This window comes from Hemicordylus capensis, chromosome 1 (genome assembly GCF_027244095.1).
Source record: "Hemicordylus capensis ecotype Gifberg chromosome 1, rHemCap1.1.pri, whole genome shotgun sequence".
Taxonomy (NCBI): Eukaryota; Metazoa; Chordata; class Lepidosauria; order Squamata; family Cordylidae; genus Hemicordylus; species Hemicordylus capensis.
Genome location: NC_069657.1, coordinates 366,444,540 through 366,467,075, shown reverse-complemented (window position 1 = coordinate 366,467,075; position 22,536 = coordinate 366,444,540). Strand labels below are relative to the sequence as shown.

Below are 22,536 nucleotides of genomic sequence, written 5' to 3'. Positions count from 1 at the left end.
GCTCATTTCAGCAAATTAGAATTGAATCCAGGAATCTGAAGTCTCATACAGTGGAGGAAGCAATTAAAGTTGCTAGTAAATGGAATTAGATTAAAGGAATGATGGAAGATAACAGACATATTAACAACCACCACCGAATACTCAAGAACTTAATCTTGAACAAGGACACTTTTATTCTCTGAGTTCCTTGATGTACCCATATGGCACAGGTGCCTCAAGTCTATTCCTTCCTAAAAGTTAGCAGAATTGTGAGATAAGGGCCAAATCAAAGCAAAGGACTCAACCACAAGTTAATTTTAAACTGTCCCAGTGGCATAAATGAGAACATTCACAATTTTACAGCTGTCATTTGCTTCTCTGCATAAGTATACCTTGCAAGAGATAAAATGAAAATAATATAGATTGTCTAGATTATCTGTAGTATATGTAAGTCTATTAAGACAAGTCTACTTAGCATTTTGTGTGTGTTCTAACATGTACCAAATTTTTAGGTGTTAAACAAAAAAGGCTTTCCTCTCAGAAGTTAAGATAAGAAAAACACTTATATTCAGCAATTTAATATTTAAAATTGGTCTATGCCACACAATGATTGATGGATGGAAAAATGTTACTCTAGTAATAAATGAATCAATTCTAGTATATGCACCTACTACTGAGATTCATGTCAACATTTTACTAATTTTAACACTTTGATGATTGACTCAACTCCTTATCATTTATTTACAGAAATAATATTTACAGAATTAATCTTATGATCAATAAACCATGGAATCACCAGCTCTATGTATGGGGTACATTTCATATTCATCACAAGGTTTATCATGTGACTCTGAAAACAAGTTGTTCTAGTAAGAATTAATCTGCCTACTTTCCTTTCATTATCCCTACAACTGGAATAAATTTGGTTCAAATTGGTTCACCAGTTTGGTCCAAATCCAGTTCACAAGTTAGTCCACCTGTGCCTCAACTGTTAACACATCCACCATCTTGAACTGGGGTGGATGACATCACCACAAACTATGCATTTGAGGTGTCCCTATGTGTTCCTTAGGGGATGGAGCCGCTCTGGGAAGAGCATATAGGTTCCAAGTTCCCTCTCTCACATCTCCAAGATAGGGCTGAAAGAGATACTTGCCTGCAGCCTTGGAGAAGCCGCTGCCAGTCTGTGTAGACAATACTGAGCTAGATGGACCAATGTTATGACTCAGTATATGGCAGCTTCCTATGTTCCTAACTGTACAAATTTGATCCAAATTGGTCCCCACTTGCACCTCAAATGTTCATGTGTCCACCATCTTAAATCAGGGTGAATGACATCATTACAAACTACATCCTTGAGCAGTTCCTGTGTCCCTATACCTGTAGCAAATTTAGTTCAAACTAAAACAAATTTAGTTCAAGTTAGCCCAATTGTGCCTCAAATGTTCACATGCCTGCCATCTTGAACTGGGGTGGATGATATAATCACAAAGCATGCCGTTCAAGTGTCCCTGTGTGCCACTCAGTACGACTGTACCCAATTTGGTTCAAATTGGTTAGGCGGTTCACACGTTAGGCCACTTGAGCCTCAAACGTTTATATGTCCGCCATCTTGAAATGGGGTGGATGAGATCATAAGAGGCTGAGAGAGATTCCTGCCTGCAACCTTGGAGAAGCCGCTGCCAGTCTGTATAGACAATACTGAGCAAGATGGACCTATGGTCTGACTCAGTATATGGCGGCTTTCTATGTTCCTATGTTCATTGTTGAGATGTCCCTGTGTGTCACTCACTACAACTGTAGCAAATTTGGTTCAAATCAGTTAGAGGATCCACAAATTAGCTCACTTGCTGCCTCAAATGTTCATGAATCTGCCATCTTGAATTGGGGTGGATGACCTAATCACAAACTATGTCATTGAGGTATCTTTATGTGTCCCTACAGATGTAGCAAATTTGGTTCAGATTGGTTAGGCAGTTCACAAGCTAGCCCACTTGAGCCTCAAATGTTTACATATCCACCATCTTGAACTGGGGTGGATGACATCATCACAAACATTGAGGTGTCCATACAACTGTACCCAATTTCATTCAGACTGGTCCAGGCATTGCGAAGTAGATGGGGGGACAGACACACGGACAGAATGCCATGTGATCTCATAAGCCTATTGGGGAGTAGGCTAATAAACATGTTACATGATAGTGTGTGTCTTTTCTGACCCACCCTCCAAGTTAACATTTCCATTGTTCCTTTTCTTGACTGAGAGCCAGAAACTCATTAACTTAGATGTTTTCAGCATTAAAGAGAAGGAAAACTGCAGAACACAACAGGAAAAGAGGCATATTTGGCAATCCATTGATTTAGCATTAAAATCAATTCAGTTGAATCAGTTTGCATAGCTAATGTTTTACTACAAAAAACTACTATGTTTAAGGATCCAGAATCTCAGCAGTTTCAATATGGCTGGTAGACATTATGGTAAAGAATAAATCAGGGGAGGGGGTTCAACATAAGCTAGCAGCTCATCATTGCTCAGTCTGTGCTATTTATTTGATTTATTTTTTAAAAGTTAATAACCTGCCTTTCTCAGGAATAATCCAAAGCAGCTTACAGTAATCAATAAAAATGCTATACAGGAGGACCTCACTATTTGCAGGTCCAGCACTCATGGTTTCACATATCCACGGTTGGGTAATTAGCATCCGACTTTGATATATGTGAAAAAAAATTGGGGGGGGGGGTTTAAACGTGCATGTCTGTGGGTTGGGGGTGGCCAGAAATGACCTTGGAAGTCATTTCCCACCACCATTTTGTTTTGGGAGTCATTTTATGGCTTAAAAAAAAAACAGGTCAAAACCAACTATTTTTGGCCCATTTTTGGGACTACTTGGGAGCATGGTAGGGCACTTGGTGGGGGAAATAACCTATTTTTGGCCGATTTTTTGGCAATTTGGGGCAGTCTGGGAACCTAACGCCCAGATTCCCATAGCCCTCATGACCCAGCACACTTGAGGATTCGCTATCCGTGCCCCCCCGGAATGGAACCCCCTCGAATAACGGGGTTTTCCTGTAATGCAATCAATCAATAAAAATACTCAAAGAATAACTAGTACAGAAAGAAAAACACTCACTGAAGGAATCTACTTATATGGTCATATCTAGATGGCACAGAACACCTGCAAAACTTAGCCATATGGTTCCTGAATATTCAAAAAAGTGTTGGAGACTTTGTGGTCAAGTGGGATTGTATCTTCATAAATGGTGGTATTGTCCACGATTTAAATGATCTTGGCATAGAGTAATTCAATATGTTAAGGAAATTACATCTGTGGTGTTGCCATGGAAACCTGAAATATAATTGTCCAGCAAGGCCAGCTGTCCTTACCTCCAAGGACAGAGTGGTGAGCGGGCCCAAGCCGACATGGATGGGTGGCAGCTGGGGAGAGATGGAGGAAAGACTGCCAACGGGCAGGGACTCAGCTCCAGTGAAGCAGGAGCTGAGCCCTGATATGACTGAAGGGGAGGCATGCGAGGATAACATCAGCAGCATGCCTCCCAAAAGAGGTTTGGGCAGGAGGAAGCAGAAGGGGAAGAGGCATTGGCAAAAGCTGTAAGTGGTAATATATTACAAGTAATAAAGAGCGGCGTTGGCCCTGTAATTGGGAGTAGGAGATGCATAGCCTGTGAGCAGGCATATAAGGAGCCGGCCAGGGATGAGAGGCTGGCTGGTGGAGAGCGTCAGGGCCCCCCGGGAAAGGGGCAGACGCAAGGAACAAGCAACCTGGGACAGCGGAGGCACAAGGTGATGCTCAATCTCCTCCCTATCCCTTGCTCTGAGGCCGGATCCGATAAGCCTAGCCAGGCTGGGTAAAGGAGACAGGGATGTGTAGGTGGACAATAATCTATATATTTCTCTTAGGCGTACCTGTCACTAAACCCATATGTGGCAGCTGTTGTGAGAATTCACCAGATAGTGACAGAGACGGGTGGGAGGGAAGAAAATGGTGGCAGCGGCGGCAGATGGGCCAGCGGCCCAGCGGGGGGGGGGGGATGGCGGCAAAGGGCAGAGAAACCGGCGGGGGCAGGCGGGTGGATGGAAGAAGGCAGCAGAGGCCGGGTGGGAAGAAAATAGCAGTGGAGGCAGGCAGTGGGGGAAGCGGTGGTGGGTGGGGGAGATGGTGGTAGGCCGATGGGGGGAAGTGGTGCCGGTGGGGATACGGTGGCGGGAGTGGTGGTCAGGGAAGTGGAGGTGAACTAGAGGTACATATGCTCTACGCCCAGCCCAGCTAGTTTTGCTTAATGCTTTTGAGGAGCCACCATTGTCTACTTTATAAGGGAACTGATAATGCTTTTATTATTGGCAGAAAATTTTTGCATCACTAAGGAATGGAAAAGGAAGTACCTTTCAAAAATTAAATGTTGGTTAGATAAAATTTGGGACCCATTAGTGCAGGACAAGCTCTCTTCCCAGCTAAAAGCCTCTGCTCATCTAAATTATAGGTGTTTCTTTTTAGAACATTGGCTACCCTTTCTAAATTGGCTACCCTTTCTAACAGAGCCCCTGGTGGCGCAGTGGTAAAACTGCCGCCCTGTAACCAGAAGGTTACAAGTTTGATCCTGACCAGGGGCTCAAGGTTGATTCAGCCTTCCATCCCTCCGAGGTCGGTAAAATGAGTACCCAGAATGTTGGGGGCAATATGCTAAATCATTGTAAACCGCTTAGAGAGCTCCGGCTATAGAGCGGTATATAAATGTAAGTGCTATTGCTATTGCTAAGTGCTATTGCTAAATGTTATGGTTGCCAAAAAAAACCCCTGCATATATAAAACATTGAAAGGTTGGAAATGATGTTTATTTTATAATTTTATTTACATATATTCTAAATGAATTACGTGAAAAAATGATCCTGAGGTGTTATCTTTGTTTGTTCCTGCCCTGCCCTGAGTTTTATTTGTTGTTTTTTGTAATTTGTTTTGTTTTGTACATTTCAAAATCAAAATCAAAATCATTTAAATTCCCCCCTCTAAGTTCCCAAAGCAGTCTACATGGAAATAAATAAAAAGATAGTTAGCTAGCGAGCTAGATAAAACGGCTCCTTGTCCCCAAGTGAGGATCTAAAAAAGAAACATAAGATAGACACCAGCAATGGCCACTGGAGGAATGCTGTGCTGTGGATGGATAGGGCCAGTTGCTCTCTCCCTAATAAATAAAGAGAATAGCCCCTTTAAAAAGGTGCCTCTTTGCTCAGGTAGTAGGGGATAAAGCTCAATAAGCTTTAGAGGGAAGGGGATGAAAATAGCCCCCGCATAGCATGTGCTACACATTTCATGCTAAAAATGTGAAAGTGAGTCCTTAACTTGAAACCAGCTTAATTAATTAATCAATCAATCAATTAATTAAATCACTGGGAGAGACTGTCAGTAGGTTTGATGCAGGGTGTTATCAATATGCTGATGACACCCAGATCTATTTCTTCATATTGACTTCATCAGGAAATGGCATTACTTCCCTAAATGCCTGCCTGGTGGTGGTAACGGGCTGGATGAAGAACAACAAACTGAAGTTGAATCCAAATAAGATGGAGGTACTGACTGGCAGGTGGGGCAGTTTCAGAACCCAAGAGATGATTTAAATCCTGTTCTGGATGAGGTTACACTCCCCCTGAAAGATCAGATACATAGCTTGGGAGTGCTCCTAGATCCAAAACTCTCTCTGGTTTCTCAGGTTGAGGCAGTGGCCAGGAACGCTTTTTATCAGCTTCAGCTGATATGTCAGCTTTGCCCATTTCTAGAAGTAAATGACCTTATGTGGTGCATATGCTGTGTGGTGCATATGCTGATAACCTCCAGGCTTCACTACTGTAATGCACTCTAGGTGGGGCTGCCTTTGTACATAGTCCAGAAACTACAATTGGTACAGAATGAGGCAGCCACATTGGTCTCTGGGACAACCTGAAGGGACCATATAACACTGATTTTAAAAGAACTGCACTGGCTGCCGATATGTTTGTGAGTGAAATACAAAGTGCTGGTTATTACCTATAAAGCCCTCAATGGATTGAGTCCAGGGTACTTAAGAGAGTGCCTTCTCTGTCATAAACCCTGTTGCCAATAAAGATAATCTGGAGAGGTCCGGCTACGGTTGCTGCCAGTTCGTTTGGTAAAGACTTGGGACCAGGTGTTCTCTATGGCTGTCCTGAGGCTTTGAAATATGCTCCCTGTTAAAATAAGAGTATCTCCTTCTCTGTTTGCTTTTAGGAAGACCCTCAACTGTTTTCTCAGGCTTTTAACAGAAATTAATTCTAAACTATTTAATTAGTTTTTATTTGTATCTAACGTTTTATTCTGTGAAATTGTTTTAATTGTTTTTAATCTGTTTTATATTTGTTGTGTTTTAAATTGGATACACCACTGAGAGATGCACATATCAGGAGACAGACAGACAGACAGATAGGAGAGCTTGCAGGAAGGTGCAAACCTTTTGAGTTAATAGTGGTATATTCAGGGTCAGTTACAGAAACAATAATGGGTGCAACCCATATTTCTTCATTCAGGCTGGATCTTAGTCAGCTGGAAATAACCTGATTATGGTGGGGTACAAGCATTCCATTCTGTCCCCACTCAGCCATGGATTGGGTATCCAGCTTGAGCCTTGGGAAAAGCAAACAAGCAATGGTCCAATTCAGGCATTATGGCCAAAGCACTGTTTGGCTAGTGGGGCTGGGTTTTGCACTCTCTCCTCCCCCTTCATTTCCCCCTTGTGCACTATACCCTCACTTCCTAACTTGCAATAATAATTTTTGTTCTTATGTCCAAATCAGGCAAACTATGGTTACTGCAAACGATAATTTGCTTCCAATTCAGAATTAAAAACCCATTTCAAACTGTATTTTCTAATTCTGTTTTGGAGGCAAACTATGGTTTGCAGCAAACATTAGGGCTATTTTCATGATCAGCAAAAATAGGGCTAGCTTCTGCTAGCCCCATTTTTGCTGATCGTGAGAACCACTGGGCTCGGCTGCGGGCCCGGTGGTTCTAGAGTGAGTAACTCGCTCAAGTACCCCTCCCCTTAGCCTGGGTTTGCGGAGCGAGCACTCAGCAAACCTGGGCTATCTGATCGTGAGTAGCTGCGGCGTGGCTCCGCGCTGCAGCTACTCGTGAGTAGATCCCCGGAGGGGAGGCGAAAAGCCGCCTCCCGGCTCCGGGGGTCTCTCCAGTATGCCCTGCGTGCTGCACAGGGCATACTGGAGCTTCCAGGGGCCCCGCGGCCCCTGAACTCCCCAGCCCCAGCTGGCTCCATCATGGAGCCGGCAATCGTGTGGGCGGCCGATCTGGCCGCCTAGGGCTCCCTCCCCGCTCGTGTGCAGGAAGAGTGGGCTTAGCCCACTCTCCCCACGCAAGCGGAAAAACCACGCACTCGGAAAAATGCACTCCCCACACACTCGGAAAAACATAATCTCCCTGTTTTGACACAACAAGAAGCTATGGCTACGGCTGAGCAGGAGGGAATAGGAACACACAAAAGGAAGAGATAAGGAGAAGGTGTGAACCCAAAGCATGACTCTAATGGCCACAACATGTTTTGGCCATGGTGTCTGCATTGTGGCAATATCTTTAGAAGCACTAAAGTCTGCCTAGAAACTAGCATGGTATGAATTTATCTGGAATGAAGTCTGCAGACACACACATTTATTCCCACTAAGAGTTCCACTGACAGAATGATACTTAAACATGACATACCAGTAAATAAAATAATTCTGGTCTATGCAGCCCAGACCAAAAGGACATGCATGCTAAAGACCAGAATGGGGGGGGGGACATTTGGATGAGAATAAATCCTGAACTACATTATGTTCTGACCAAGAAAAAAATTCCATCTCTTATCCAAATAAAAAGTTATCTTTAATGTTTATATACAGGAAAAAACAAATAAAAGAGAGGACACACAAATAATTAAGAAGGACTTAAGACAATGGCTGATATGTCCCACAGTGTTAACAGGACCTTTTTGTATCTTTTTGTTTTCAAGTACGATATTGAAGATGGCTGACATATTCTGCAGTGCCACATAAGAACAGCCCTGCTGGATTAGGCCCAAGGCCCATCCAGTCCAGCATCCTGTCTCACACAGTGGCCCACCAGATATCTCAGAGAAACCCACACCACAGGCAAGAGATGAGGACATTGCCCTCTCTCCTTTTGTTGTTCCCCTCAACTGGTATTTAGAGGCATCTTGCCTTTGAGGCTGGAGTTGGCCTGCAGCCACCAGACTAGTAGCCATTGATAGACCTGTCCTCCCTGAATCTGTCTAAGCCCCTTCTAAAGTCATTCAAGCTAGTGGCCATCACCACATCCCATGGCACCCTAACCACACAGGTTAGTCTGCACCACCCATGTTATGCTGCAGAACTGTCAATCAACTGAGCTTGAAAACAAACAAACAAACAAACAAACAAACAAACAAACAAACAAACAAACAAACTGATATGTGGGGATAAAGGTAAGTGCTTCTATTAAGAACAACCTACTCCCCCCCTCCCCCAACATCATTTTTGTTTGTTTGTCTCCTTATCTCCATAGCATTAATATGCTATGGAGATAAGGGAAGTGGCTAGTAAGAAATTACATTTTGGAAAGTTTACAGAGCACCTAGCTGAGATTTGGCAACAATAAAAAGCACTTTAATTGGAAACTGTGTTCATTTGGATCTAACATTTTAGATAATTTTGAATGATATGCAGATCCACAGTGGGTGAGCCAATAAAACTGCAATATGAAACACTGAAAACGTGAAGGTTTCATATCACTGTTATAGTCATTCAATTATGCCTCTGACAGCCAATATAAGCATTACAGTCTTCATCCAGAGTCCATTAAGAAGTACTTCCCTTTGGTCCATTCAGCACTGCAGACTCAACATTTAACAGCCTCCTACCATATACATTGGTCCAAATAACAGCACCATCTCTTCCAAGCCTATTCCACATCCCTAATGCCTGGCAATGCTAAGAGGCAAAATGTGTGTTTTGGTTGAAGCATGAACATAGAAAGCTGCCTTATACTGAGTTACACCATTGTCCATCTAGCTCAGTACAGACTACATTGTCTGGCAGTAACTCTCCCTGGATTTCAGGAACTCCACCACCCCCACCCTACCTGGAGATGCCAGGATTGAACCTGAGACCTCCAAAGCAAGTGGTATTCTACCACTGAGATACTGACCCTCCCTTGGGCAACATAATTTTTGATGTAATTTCTGACTTGTCAAGTATTGCTACAATGAAGCATTTTTGGAAGCATCCTCATGGGGGCTGTTAATCATTCACATGTTGGAATGTGCTTAATAGGAATATTTATCGAGGTGGGTCTCACGATCAGTGAGACCCGCTTTTGCCGAAACTGTGCGGAGAGCGGGCTAAGACGATCGCTCAGGAGCCCTGGGCAGCCGGATTGGCTGCTCACACGATTGCCGGCTCCGTGACTGAGCCAGTGGGGGCTGGGGGCTGCATGGCCCCCGGAAGCCCCTGTATTGCGCAGGGCATACTGGGGAGACCCCCGGAGCCAGGAGGTGGCTTTTTGCCTCCCCTTGGGGGTCTACTCATGAGTAGACGTGGTGCAGAGCTGCGCCATGGCTACTCATGATCAGATAGCCCAGGTTTGCGGAGCGCTCGTTCCGCAAACCCGAAATATGGGGAGGGCTACAGGAGCGTGTTACCCGCTCAAGAACCACCGGGCTCGCAGCCAAGCCCAGTGGTTCTCACGATTTGCAAAAATCAGGCTTGGCTCTCCTAGCCCGATTTTTGCAGATCGTGAGAATAGCTCCATCATTTATTACTTACATGTATATACCACCCTTCATTCTGGGGCTCTAATTACTAGTCCTGGGATACGAATATCACTATTACTACTATTAATAAAGTTGCATTGCCTCTTCCTCAACTGGTTGCCTGTCTTTTTTTTCCCCTTGGGTGATGAAGAGATAAAATTTCAGGAACTGAATGTATGAACAACATGGTTCAAAGACTGATAATTCCATATCTATATTCTCAACATGTTAAAGGCATGTCTTTCAATTCTGAGTTGAAACTGTCCTTGTTCTTCAAAAAACTGACCATGACTTGAGAATTGTTAACCTGAAAGCTGAGATGTTCCTGTGTCAGTCCTGCCAAATAATGCTGCAAATGGATGAAGAGTATAACTTGCAAATTGTATGATAACTGTGACTAACAAGCCTTGCAACTTCATCCCTGGGATGAAGCATGGGAGTGAAAGTTAGATCAGAAACTAATGTTGAGATCTGTTAGAAAGACACCAAATCTATAATCAGCTAAATTAGAAAGGATTTTTGCCTACTCTGAAGGAAGGTATTTTGTTATGAAAATGATACAACCGTGTCATGTAATACAACTGTATTATATAGTGAAAGCTACAAGAACATGGTTCTCTATTCCAAAAGGGCTCATAATATCAAAAACAAAACAAACAAACCACAAAGGAGCCACCAGCAAGAGCTACTGGAGAGATGCTATGCTGGACTGCATAGGAACAGTTGTTCTCTCCCTGCTAAATATAAGAGAGCCATCATGGTAAAGGTGCTTCTTTGTCCAATTAGATTAAGGGTTATTTGCCAATGAACTAGCAGTAGATAGAACCATCTGTGTTAGAAATAAAGACGCAACTTCCTTCAAAGACACCTCTTCTTACAGTTTGCTATTCTTTTAAAGTCACAGCAGTAGCTGTGGAGATCTGCACATTTAGAGGGTTCAGCTGTATCACTGTCAACTTCTGATGCGCAGAAACTAAGCTAACTAATACAAATCATAATACTAACACACACTTGACTGGATACCCCTCACTGATGAGATAAGCACACTTCATGATCAAAGATGTTTAGGCAATGTTTCTATGGGCTGAGTAATGCTGACTTGTGGTGACACAATTATAAAAGTTAAATGAAATAAAAGTTTGGAAAATTGATGTTGACACTTGATAATCAATTATTCTAATTTCCTAGCCACCCAGGGTAGGTCCACCACAAAGTTGACATGTCTGATGCTTGTTGAAGGAGAAAGACAGCAGGAGAGAAAGAACTGGTGCTGGCTTCTCTTCTTTGATGCTGTGTCGCTAACCTAGCAAAGAGAAGAGGTTGGCACTAGCTATCTCTCTCCTCCAATCATTAAGCTTGTCTGCTTTCTCTTGATAATTTTGGTGTTGGAGAAAACAGACAGGAGAGAGGGAGAGAGTTGGGGTTTGTGCAGATGGGAGGTCAGTTGGTGCTGCTTGAGGCACTCTCCATGGTGTCTTACACCATGTGATCAGCAATCAGCAGGAGTGTGCTGCAGCAAGTGGGGCCAGCACAAGGGGGAAGAGCATCGGCTGGTGCCTCAGCCAGCATAGGAAGCAGGGGTGCGGTCAGTGAACAGGTGGGTGTGACGAGTGGAAGCAAGAGAGTTGAGGCAGGGGTGGTGGCAGCATTCAGGTGAGGTGATTATCATGGTGGGGACAGGGGACCTGTACTAATGGGGGAGCTGCTCCTGTTTCCATCCAAGGGTAAACCAACTCTTGGCAATCAGCAGAAGCCATATTTTGAACAAGGCAGATATTAGTGCTGATCTGTGCAAGCAATCAGCATTCATGCATACTTGCCATTTGGTTCACCCACAAAAAAACCGCCCAGAGGCTTGGGTTTTGGGCAGTATACAAATATATCAAATACATAAGTAAATCAGTAAGTAAGTAAATAAATAAATAAATACAGAAATAATGCTAATAAAAGTTTCCTCTTGGTTTTAATCAGCAAGTATTAAAAAAAGAGAATCCATATACTAAGAATGTTCCTGATTTCCTTCAACAAAGGAAATTTCAGGCATATATAAATAAAAAGATGTGAAATTAGGTTTGGCTTTGGCTTTTTGGGAGAGGGGGTTCAACTATTTTTTCTGCCAGATAAACAATCTTCTATAAGACTGATTAAAGATTTATTAAGACCAGGTCACTTCACATGTTTATTATTTTACCTTGTGGCCCATACTGGCTCATCTGAGTTCCATAAGTACCACTTGAATTGCTCTGTGGAAAGCTACCAATTCCAGAATGCATTTGGCCTCCAGGCGAAGGATGTGGTGACATGGAGGGTCCAGATTGCTGAGGTGCATATTGAGACAACTGAGGATTTCTCTGAATGCTTGTCATAAAGCCTAATAAACCAAAACAGAGGGACATATTAAGAACATTCACATACATGCTTCAAATACAGATTTCAAAATATACATTTAAACTTTGTTTTAGTAGTAGTAATAATAGTGTGTTATAAAACAGGAAGCCTTCATAATATAAAATAGAACAAAAATACACTTTATATTCAATAATGACAGATTGATATAAAAAAAGAAAAGAAAAAGGGGAAACGAAATGGGAATTAGATAGTCTGATGACCACCTCTACACTTCCTCTACAATTCTCCTTGCAAAATCCAGTCCACATATGGCTGCTAAAACAACAAACTGGGCCACTTTAAAAATTATGTCTATTCAGGTTATTTAACAAATATGTCAACAAAAGTCTTTAAGACCACATTTTGTTTGTGTTGCTTGGCATTATATATGGGGAGCTGATACCCAAGTGTTATGGAAGCATTCTGACCTGCAATTCCAAAACCTTTTGTACCATATTTACATTAATCCAAGACTAGTTTTTTTTCAAATTATTTTATGTTAGAAATCAGGGGCTCATCTTGAATTTAGAATATTCTTTCTTTCATGTAAATACAGGTATAATGTGTATCTAACCTCTATTTTTAAAGGGGGTATTTAAAGTTCAAAGTCATCTTCTATTTGGATAAATATGGTAAATACAACATGAATGACATGGTTTGGATTTTACTACATGTGCAAAAATGGTTGAATCATGCTAAGATGATTCAGTTGAAGTATTAAAATAAAATAAGCTGAGAAAACAAGAAAATACTCTGAAGACAGATCAATAGGACAATAATTATTTGAGGCCATAAAACATTTGACAGATTTCACAAGCGGCGTCTTGTAAACTTGGTGCAGGTGGAGGAAGAACCAGTCAAAGATCTTGACCAGTGTTGTTAGGGGAAATGGCCATTTGTTATAAATATTCAGTCAAATATGACGCCTGGACGCAGAGGTAATTCCACAAAAAAATCTATGTTTATTCTTGTCATCTTGTTGATTGCTGAGGAGACATCCCAGCTGCTTGGGTTGTAGCAGCTGGCCACAAAGATCATATTTAAGACAACAATCTGCCTGAACAGCTCAGAGAGCTTAACTAACAGTGAGGTGCTTTTAGCGATAGCATTTTATTCTTTAATTTGGTGGAGGAGACCATTAGCGGATGTTTTACACTCTTTATTCTCATTTATTAAAGTTTTTTTGGGGTGCTCATCTTTAATAGTTTCACCTTGATGCTGATGAAAGTGCTTATAGAGGGAGGGCTCTTAAAACCACTTGCATGGATTCGATCTGCAATCTGCAGGGTGACTGTGCTGAGCTGATTCTTGTAACTCCATGCAGCTGACAGGAGGACTGTCCTAAGGGTGCCGCTCGCCGGGGCGTATGCTGGTCACCTGTGGGGGGGCCGGGCAGGAATTATTTGGGTTTACACCTGATTGGCCGTGGTGTGCACCTTTTTTCGCTTGCCTCAGGCTATATCTGGGGTCTCCAGTTAGCTAGCTAGCGAACTATCTAAGTCCGGCAGGTACAGTGCGGTGGGGGAACCAAAAAGAGAAAGGTGTGGCATCTTCAGGTAAAATGTAAGTTGAGAAGGGGGAGCAAGCCCATCCCTTGAGGCTTGGCAGATCAGGGATGGGGCTTGTCTCCTGTCTCTCTGCAGGCGGCATCCTATCCGTATGGATGTGCAGCGTCGGTGGGGTGTTGTTCTGTGAGCTAAACCTGACCTTAGGTCAGCGAAGAAGGGCACCCCCGCTACAGAGCAGAGGGGCGGCCTGGAGCCAAGGTGCTATCGCCACGGTCTGTTAGGTGGGGGCAGCCACTGCATGGCCGATCCAGTAGGCACTGCACTGCATGGGGGGTAATAGCCAATCCCAGTTGCCACTACTGTAACCAAAACCTCAATAAAGAATTGACCGTTTATACCACAACAAGGACTCCGCGTCTCCTTGGGGGTCTGGGGACAATAAGGCAGTATCCAGAACAGTAGGCTAGTTATATTTCATTTCATTTTTTCACTGCTGAAGAATACACGTTCATGAGTTTCCCACACATAAATTTCTTCTCCCCCAATGGCACCAATAAATACTAAATTTGTACTGTTGTCCCTATCAAGAGAGGTAATTTTACTTGCCAATGGTTAATCTCTTTGGGGTACTGAATGTAAACTTACTGACATTTTACCACAATCTCAGACTTAAACATACCATGGCTTATTTTTCAGAAATCAGACGATAAAGGGGTGGGAGTGAAATGTACACATGGGAGACAGGGTTGCAGATGGCGAAGACTAGAAATTGGAGTAGAAATGGAAAACAAAATTAAATAATAAAATAAAAATAAAAAATATCCTACGATAGAAACATTTCCCCACTAAGCAATGATTCCTACAGCAAAGCACTTGAACATACAAAAGGTGATTTGGGTTGTCAGATTCAGTCACAGTCTCTTACAAATCTAGTAAGATTTAACACTTTTCACTGACAAGTTGCTAGACTAAACAAAATGTTAATAAAACAAAGCAAAGAAATAAAACAAAACAAAGAAAGTTGGGAGTTGTGCGACCCTAAGATTAAGCAAACTAAAATAAGAAAAAAAAATGTAAAGCAGGTAAAAAGTATGAAGTTCACAATGTCTAGCTGGTGTAACCTAGGGCCCCTTTAAACCTAGCAACGTAGGTCTGCTTTAATGTAAGTGGCTCCTGCATGTGGGTCATGCCTTTCTCGTAGGGTGCAGATTCTGTGTTCGGTACCTGTGTGACTGATCCACAGCCACATGATTAGGAAATTTTAATACTGTACTACCTAAGCCTACACAGGAGCAACACACAGAACAGTAGTTAAGTGGCTAAGGTAACATTAAAAATCCTCCATGCAACCAAAGTATTAAGAGGGAATCAAAAGGGCTCAAGCCTATAAGAAAGTCCCTACAATCAACAGCTTCTGTAACATCATCCTATGTGAGAATAATGTAGAACAAGTAGTTTAAGCAGAACGACTTGTTCTACACTATTCTCACATAGCCTATTTTCCATTTATTTCAATATGATGATTCTTTTCTAAGGCCCCTTCATGTGATGGGAATCTGGTCTGTATCCAACTGTAAGCACATGGGTTACAAAGTGGTGTTGTCTGTAATATGAGTATCCAGTGGCGAAACCAGGGGGGAAAAATGGGGAGGGGAACATGGGCAAAGTGCACTAATGGGCACGCAAGCTGTGTAGCACATATTACATTCCTGAAACAGAAATAGAGGAGTGGGGGGCAAGCCACTTGTCCACCCATGCCACTACTCTGGAGCTGCCCCCGTCACCATCCTGAAACAAAGCAGGGCAGTCCAGCTTTTGTACCCTGCTCTTAACCAAGGTAGGAGGAGAGGAGAACTCTTCTACCTTGCTTTTCTGGCTGTGAGGATCCATTTACCTGTTTTAGAAGCTACCAGGAACTATCATGTCTGAAATCAATAGAGAGCTGTGGTTACAGGAGCTGCTATCTGTGAATATGCCACTCTGCATAGCACACAGTTATGATTTTATATTTTAATTTCATGGCCTGCCTCCTGCCCCTTCATGGCCAATCAGAGGGCAGCTGCTGATGCAACAAGGCTTTCCAGTCTACTGGCAGTGCAAAGAATGCCGGGAAGACCTGCAAGGCCTTCAAGGTAGTCACTATGCTTCCAGCTCCCAAATTCAGCAATGGACACCTTTACCAGCTTACTTGTGTGTTTCCTGGGTTTGCTGACATAAACAGAGATTATAATCATCTGTGGATATTAGGGTAGGAGCTCTCTAACCCCTCCAACCCACCACTATATGGTCATGTGAAAGGCCCTATAATGTTGTGTGTCTATACAGATGTCAGCACACATGCATATCTCTTTGTGGGAATGACTGTATATGTGTTCATTTAAAAAGTGAACCTGAAAACAAGCCCCTCAAATGCAGGGTACAGACAGAGCTATAGTCCTGTTCATAAGTTATGCTCAGCACTCATACAATCTGTATACAGTGTACACAAATACAGGTCTGTACACAGGTACCATTGTTCACTTGTTATATTGAATGCAGGTACAGCAGTACACTTCTTATCTGTATCATGCATTTCAGGGGTCCTGTACTGAGGTTCACTTTTAAAATGAACATAGGCACAATCATTCATACAAAAGCTTGTATGTGTATGGCATAATATCTGAATAGGGCTTATATGTGCGTTGAAAATAAAGTGTGAATAATCATATGTGTGTACAGATTTGTACATGCCTATACTGCACACAGATTATACCCTATTCACCTGAATCCAAGGCTAGGTTATTTCCAAGATATTTGAAAATGAACATATTAGAAACTGGGGAGAGGTCTGTCTTCCACTCAGAGACCTCTACTTTTTGCCTAAATACAGGTACAACTTCAGTCATTCTCATGACCAGCTCTACCCAGGTATAGCTGCCCTAGCCTGGATAGAGACCTGATCCCAATGCTCCTTAACAGGGTAGCCCAGATTTAGTACCTGGGCAAAAAGTGAGGTAGGATGCCTTCCTACCCCACTCCCCGGAGATGTGGACAACCAGGCTGCCAGCAGACATTTTGACCACAGAGGCTGGGTTTCCTTCCCTTGGCTTCTTTCTCACTGTGCCACTCGCTGCAGCAGCGATCATGTGGAAGGGTGGCGTGATGAGCAGGGCAACAGAAGCAGGCGTGTGGGGGAATGTCGGACAGATCCTGCCTTCGCCCCAGTCCTGGGACAAATGGTTGTGATAACGACTTCTCTGTATTTAACCTGTGTTTGTAAGGGGGCTGTTTTAAATTCAGAGTTGCCTTCTAATCAGGTAAATATGGTGAGTGTGCGGAACATAACATGGGAATAGGACTTCTAGCAAGCAAGAAATTGAGGATCCAACGACCTTTCATGTAAATGCTCAACTGGCCCTCTCCACCCCCAGCACAGTACCTCCAGTGACTCTTGCTGGTGTCAATCTTATGTTTCTTTTAGATTGTGAGCCCTTTGGGGACAGGGAGCCATCTTATTTATTATTTCTTTGTGTAAACCGCCTTGAGTCATTTTTAGAAGAGCAGTATAGAAATCGAATAAATAAATAATAATACATAATAATAATCTGTTAAGGGTTGCTTTGATTATTTCACTTACTGCCAAAAAACACAAGGCAATTTAAAATGTAACAGGAGATGGGTAGGACAGTTATGAAAGGGTTTTAAACTTTCAAAGAAGTTTCTCTCTTAAGCATAGAAGGGGGCATGATATGATATTTATAGCAGAATGAGCCATTAACAAACGACTACTTTAAAGGTTTGCATTAGCAGTGCATTTCTTTCAGTTGATGGGTAGAAACATTACAAAATCAATTGGAACAGAATCAAAGAAACATTGGAAAGTGAAGGCGAGGCACCCTCTTAACTAGCGCCTTTTAACACATCATCGTACAGTCCCAAAATGTCAAATACTGCATTATACAGGTGGGAGAAAGCAGAATATAAACCAGGTTAATGCAAGCCCTGATTTGTCATATTTAATTTTACAAACAATCCTGCTGTTTTCTGAACTATCTACAGATGAACCTTGTTATCTGTGGTACCGGCACCCACAGTTGTGGATATCTGTGCAGGGGCAATAGCTAGGGAGAAGAGGCTCATGTTCACCCCTCTCCCCAGCAGCCCCTTGGAGTGAGGGAGAGAATGAAGAAAATAGGGAGGGGTGGAGCTGCCCCACTGAAGCTGGCGGCCCTGGGTTCTTTGAACTCTTCCACTCAATTACAGCTACACCCTTGTATATGTGGTTGGGTCATAGGGACCTAGTTTCTTTATTCATGGGGGCGGGGACTATTTTTGCCTGTCCGCAGTTCTCAAGTGGCCAGAAATTACTTCTCATGTCATTTCCTGCCACCTTTTTGTAGTGCTGAGCCATTCTGTGGCTCTTTTCTGAAGGAAAAATAAAAATTCTAACCCCCCCCCCACTTTTTCTTGTTATTTTCAGCACACTTTCAGCACACTTCATTGTCAGCACACTTAACCCTGCAATCTGCAAAAAGTTAAGTTCCCTTTATAGCAGTTTTGTTATCCGTGGAAATGGGTGGGAACGAACCCCAGTGGATAAAGAGGGTCTCCTGTATCTTTTCCTTTCTGCCACAGCAGTCACAGAAATGAAGCTTATTTTGCTGAGCAGTTTCCTTAACAAACAAACTTCAAGCTCTTTTAGGTGCTACTAAAACACTGAAGGTTCACTGGGCTACCACAACACAGAACACACTTTTTGTTTGGCAGCCCGATTTATTTTCATGTTTGCATCTGCTGTTATGTACAGAGTGACTGACATGTTTCTTCACACCAGTTCAGCAAAAGATGTCTATCTGTTTGCATGAAATAACAGTCACGCAACCCTCAGCAAATTTGCCTACTAGTGTAAAGGCTGTTATTGCCAATTCACTTTCTCTCCAAGGTGCCAAGTTTCTAGTAACTGGAGAGAGATGTTTAATTTCTTATAGATTTTTTAATCCTCTGTGTTTAAATTCTGAATATTCTCTTTCATGTTTGTTTGCCCATTTCTCTTAACAAACTGAATTGTTTGGTGAAGACAGAAAATAATGACCTAGCTAAAGCTTTAACCCAGACCCCCTAGTGTTCCACCAGCTGTGCTATTAAGTTAAGTGGCTGAATCTCTCTCCCAATTCCTTCTCTGATACGACAAAAATCTCATCTGTGGATGGCAGGCAATGATGTTTAAATATATCTCCTTCCCTTTCTTTACCCCCTTCCTGTCTAGCCTTGAAATTAATACCATCTATCATTGATAAATTGGAATCGGGGGAAGGATTAGACAGATACCCAGATGGTAGCCTGGGAAAAAAACCTCAACCTTTCCATATGTAAATCTCGCCTAATACAATCTGATATACATTGTAAAGTGACGCAGGAGGGGCACCGAAGCAAAGACATTTGTGGCATTTGTCAAAACAAGGAAAGAAGCAAGTAAGTGATAGGCCATGGAACCTTTAGCCTACTATCTGAATCTCATGTGGAGTGGACTGTCATGCTGTGCAAATGAAACTAGTAAAATTTAAAACGAGCTGTTTACCTGTAACAACTACGATCTATCTCCTATAGATACATATTTGGGAACATGGATTTGCAGGCTCAAATGCCTAGGCACGAATGTTCTAGAAATCTGATAGAAGCAAAAGTGCTCAAGTCCCCATCCTCTTGGGTGGCAAGTACATAATGCAGATGTTCAGAATGGGATGGATGAGCACCTTCCTGACTGAATGTACTCATCCTCATGCAGCACAATTGAATAATTGTGTTCAGGGAACTCATCCTTGAAAAACAAAACACCCAACTCTGTCAACACCATATTGATAGCACTGCACTCTAAATAGTCTGACAGTCTCTCTCAGTGGCAGTATATAGATGTTGAGGACAAGAGGAAACTTTGTGGAATTGATGAATTCGCTGAATTCTTTCATTATAACAGTGCCTTTGGAGCACTGAGGTCAGTGGTCACTCCAGGTGAACCCCTTTGACATAAATGTCAGATTAATTTCAATGGTACAGAGCAATCTTTAGCTGGAGAGATCCTGACAGTCATTTTTCAATACTGATCCTACTCTCCTAACCTGGAGTGCACATGAGAGAGTTATGTGTGGCATCTCAACATTATTACAGTCATGCTAAAGATCTTCCAAATTCCTTGAGGTGCTGAGCTGTTTTTCCCTGCATGTTTCACAGTTTTGCCCTGGACCAACCTTGCTGGCTGCTTTGCCTCCTCAGAGCATATGATCACTCTCATGTCTCATAGGTAGAATCAGTATTGGTCATAGAAGAGCCAATGCATCCACTAACTGGAGAGACAAGGATGCTGTATGCCTTCTGATCCTGACTATCCCAGGGAATATCTTATGACACTTTCTGCAAGCCAAGTTCTCTTTTCTTTGTCACCAAAATATACATTCTTCCTCATGTGACTGTGCTGTGGGGAACCCTTGTCCTCCTCAGCGCTGGCTGAATTGCTTCAAAATTAAAGGATATGTATTATTACGGTTTGTGCTCAGTGTTCCCTGTAACAGGGATTCCCAGATGTTATGGACTACTACTCCCATAAATCCCATCCAAAGGCCACTGCAGCTGGGAATGATGGGAGCTTGTCAATGTCTGGGAATCACTATTACAGGGAATACTGGTTGTGATCCTTTGGCATTCTTTTAAAATAAAGATTCTGTTATATTGATCTCCTATATATGTTGATATAAAATTAAATCAGTGATTGTAGATTTAAGGTAAGTGGTTTAAGGAAGTCTTCCCAAGGACGATCAACCCAGGCAACACCTGTTTGAGTTAAAATGCTTACCAACAGCCAGCCTAGAGGAAGCAAAGATTTTGAGGGAAACCTGTCCCAGAGACAGGGACCAAATTCAGTAAGCTTTATTCCAAGACTGGTGACGGGAACATCCACTGTCACTTTGTCAAATCCTTCACCAATGAATGGTTCTCTGACCTATTTCTGTATGAAAGCCTAAGGGCTGAGATTTCAGATACTATATAACAAAGATGTGTAGAAATGTTTCTGCTGAGGTATCTTATTGTTAGCAATTGCATACAGCCAGAAATATAATTCAATCCCTTTTCCTGAGCTTCAGTAACAATGGAAGAATCCCTGTTTTAGCTAAAGTAAATAAAAATTCATCTTCAAGAATATAACTACATCTAACATCACCAAGGAAAAGGGGCACTAGCCAGCTGCTAGATGACAATATTTGTCCAGAGACTTGATTTTAGGTTTTGATTTTGCTGACATGATTATTTAGTTCAAGCCTATCTTCTGCCACTAAGCAGTTTATGAGGGAGGCTTCTTCTCTTCTCAGATATACCCTGCCCCTTTCACTTCTTGCAAAAAGGCATTGCTGCTGTATATTTAGCACATGCCAAAACTAATCAGCTCAGTCTAAAGATGAAGCTGGCTGGGAAGGATAATATGCCTCATATTCAAATTCAATCTGAAACTGACATCCATCAGATGCTGAAACTGGCAATGGGATTCTCCAAGAATAGAGCTGGTTTGGCACTCTGACATCACATTAAACGCTGCAGCATAAGAAAATTAACTCCATGCCCTTGACATGCTTTGTGAAACTAGACCAAAAACCATTAGGGCAATCTTTTAAACTAGAGATCCTATTAAAATATATTTAAAAATTCAGTTTAAGATGAGAGTTAAGGTGCTTACAATTTTCATTCATGATCTAAAAGCATGGAAATTGCGAGTTGAAGTGGTCACCTCAAATTCCACGCCATGTAAGCAGCAAATACTTGGTACAGTTTTTTTCTATTATGCTGTCTTTATAGATTAGGCTCCATGTATCAGCACTCTGCCTTGGTCTTTCAGACTGACATTGGGCTGGGAGTGATGGGTCAAAGTGCAGCTTCCTGATCACTTGTTAGAGTTGCACCTAATGAATTCTGCCTGATTCATCTCTATAAGGCACAGTGGTTTCTCAAAATGCTGCCAGCTATAATAAATTTCCTGGAAAAAATTCAAAAGGTTAACAATCCACTCAGTCTATTGCTGCAGATGCACCTGATGGATTTCTGCCTAATGAACTGTGACATTGTCCACAGCATCCCACAAATGATCTGCCAAGAGAATGTGCTATCAGTACCATGCACCATATCTGCATTCTCCCAGCATCCAGTTGTGGTCCACAACTAACCTGCACTAGAATCTAGAAGCATGTTCAGCCCTGGAAGTTGTCCTGTTTGACCCCAATTGCTTGCACCAAAAGCAAATGTGATATCAGCAGTTGAAGAAACTCTTCACCCCAGAAAGAAAATAGATTAGGAAAAGAAATAAACTGAGTTCAGAGGACTAATGCTATCAACATAGATAGCTATCAGCTCCAACATACATTAGCAGCATTTAAGAAAGAATTGTAAGTACTACACCAGTATGAGCTTGCTGTATTTATGTTGTTTTAATAAAGTTGTGGCATGTTTAAATCGTTCAGACAATGGTTTTTCCTGTGACACTCTATGGATGTCTCCAACCCCAGGCAACCTGCCAGCCCTCCCAATGAATGCACCACTGAGAGACCTTAAAGGCCAAGTTGAAGATAGATCATCCTTGAGAGAATCTATCTATCTGGTTGCTAAGAGTTGATGGCACTTAATCAATCAATCAATCAATCAATCAATCAATCAATCAATCAATGTTTAAATGTGGGTCTGCCTCTTTGTTTCCCAGCACTGTAGACCTGCATTGGGGAATGCAACATCTACGTTATTCCTGTAATGCATAAATAGGGACCAAGTATCAAATAACCATGATGTACATATTCATTTAACTGGGCCTCAATTTCTTATA

The 22,536-nt window shown here is 42.3% G+C and overlaps 1 protein-coding gene across 8 annotated transcripts in view; it reads right to left on the bottom strand.

The window, feature by feature from the left end:
• Positions 1 to 22,536, bottom strand: part of ARID1B (AT-rich interaction domain 1B) — a 676,179-nt gene that overhangs the window by 124,157 nt on the left and 529,486 nt on the right. For all 8 annotated transcript variants that reach the window (XM_053293734.1, XM_053293751.1, XM_053293741.1 and 5 more), the window contains one exon: positions 11,996 to 12,175. In XM_053293734.1, coding sequence (XP_053149709.1) covers positions 11,996 to 12,175 — 180 coding nt within the window. The remainder of the gene's footprint in view (positions 1 to 11,995; positions 12,176 to 22,536) is intronic.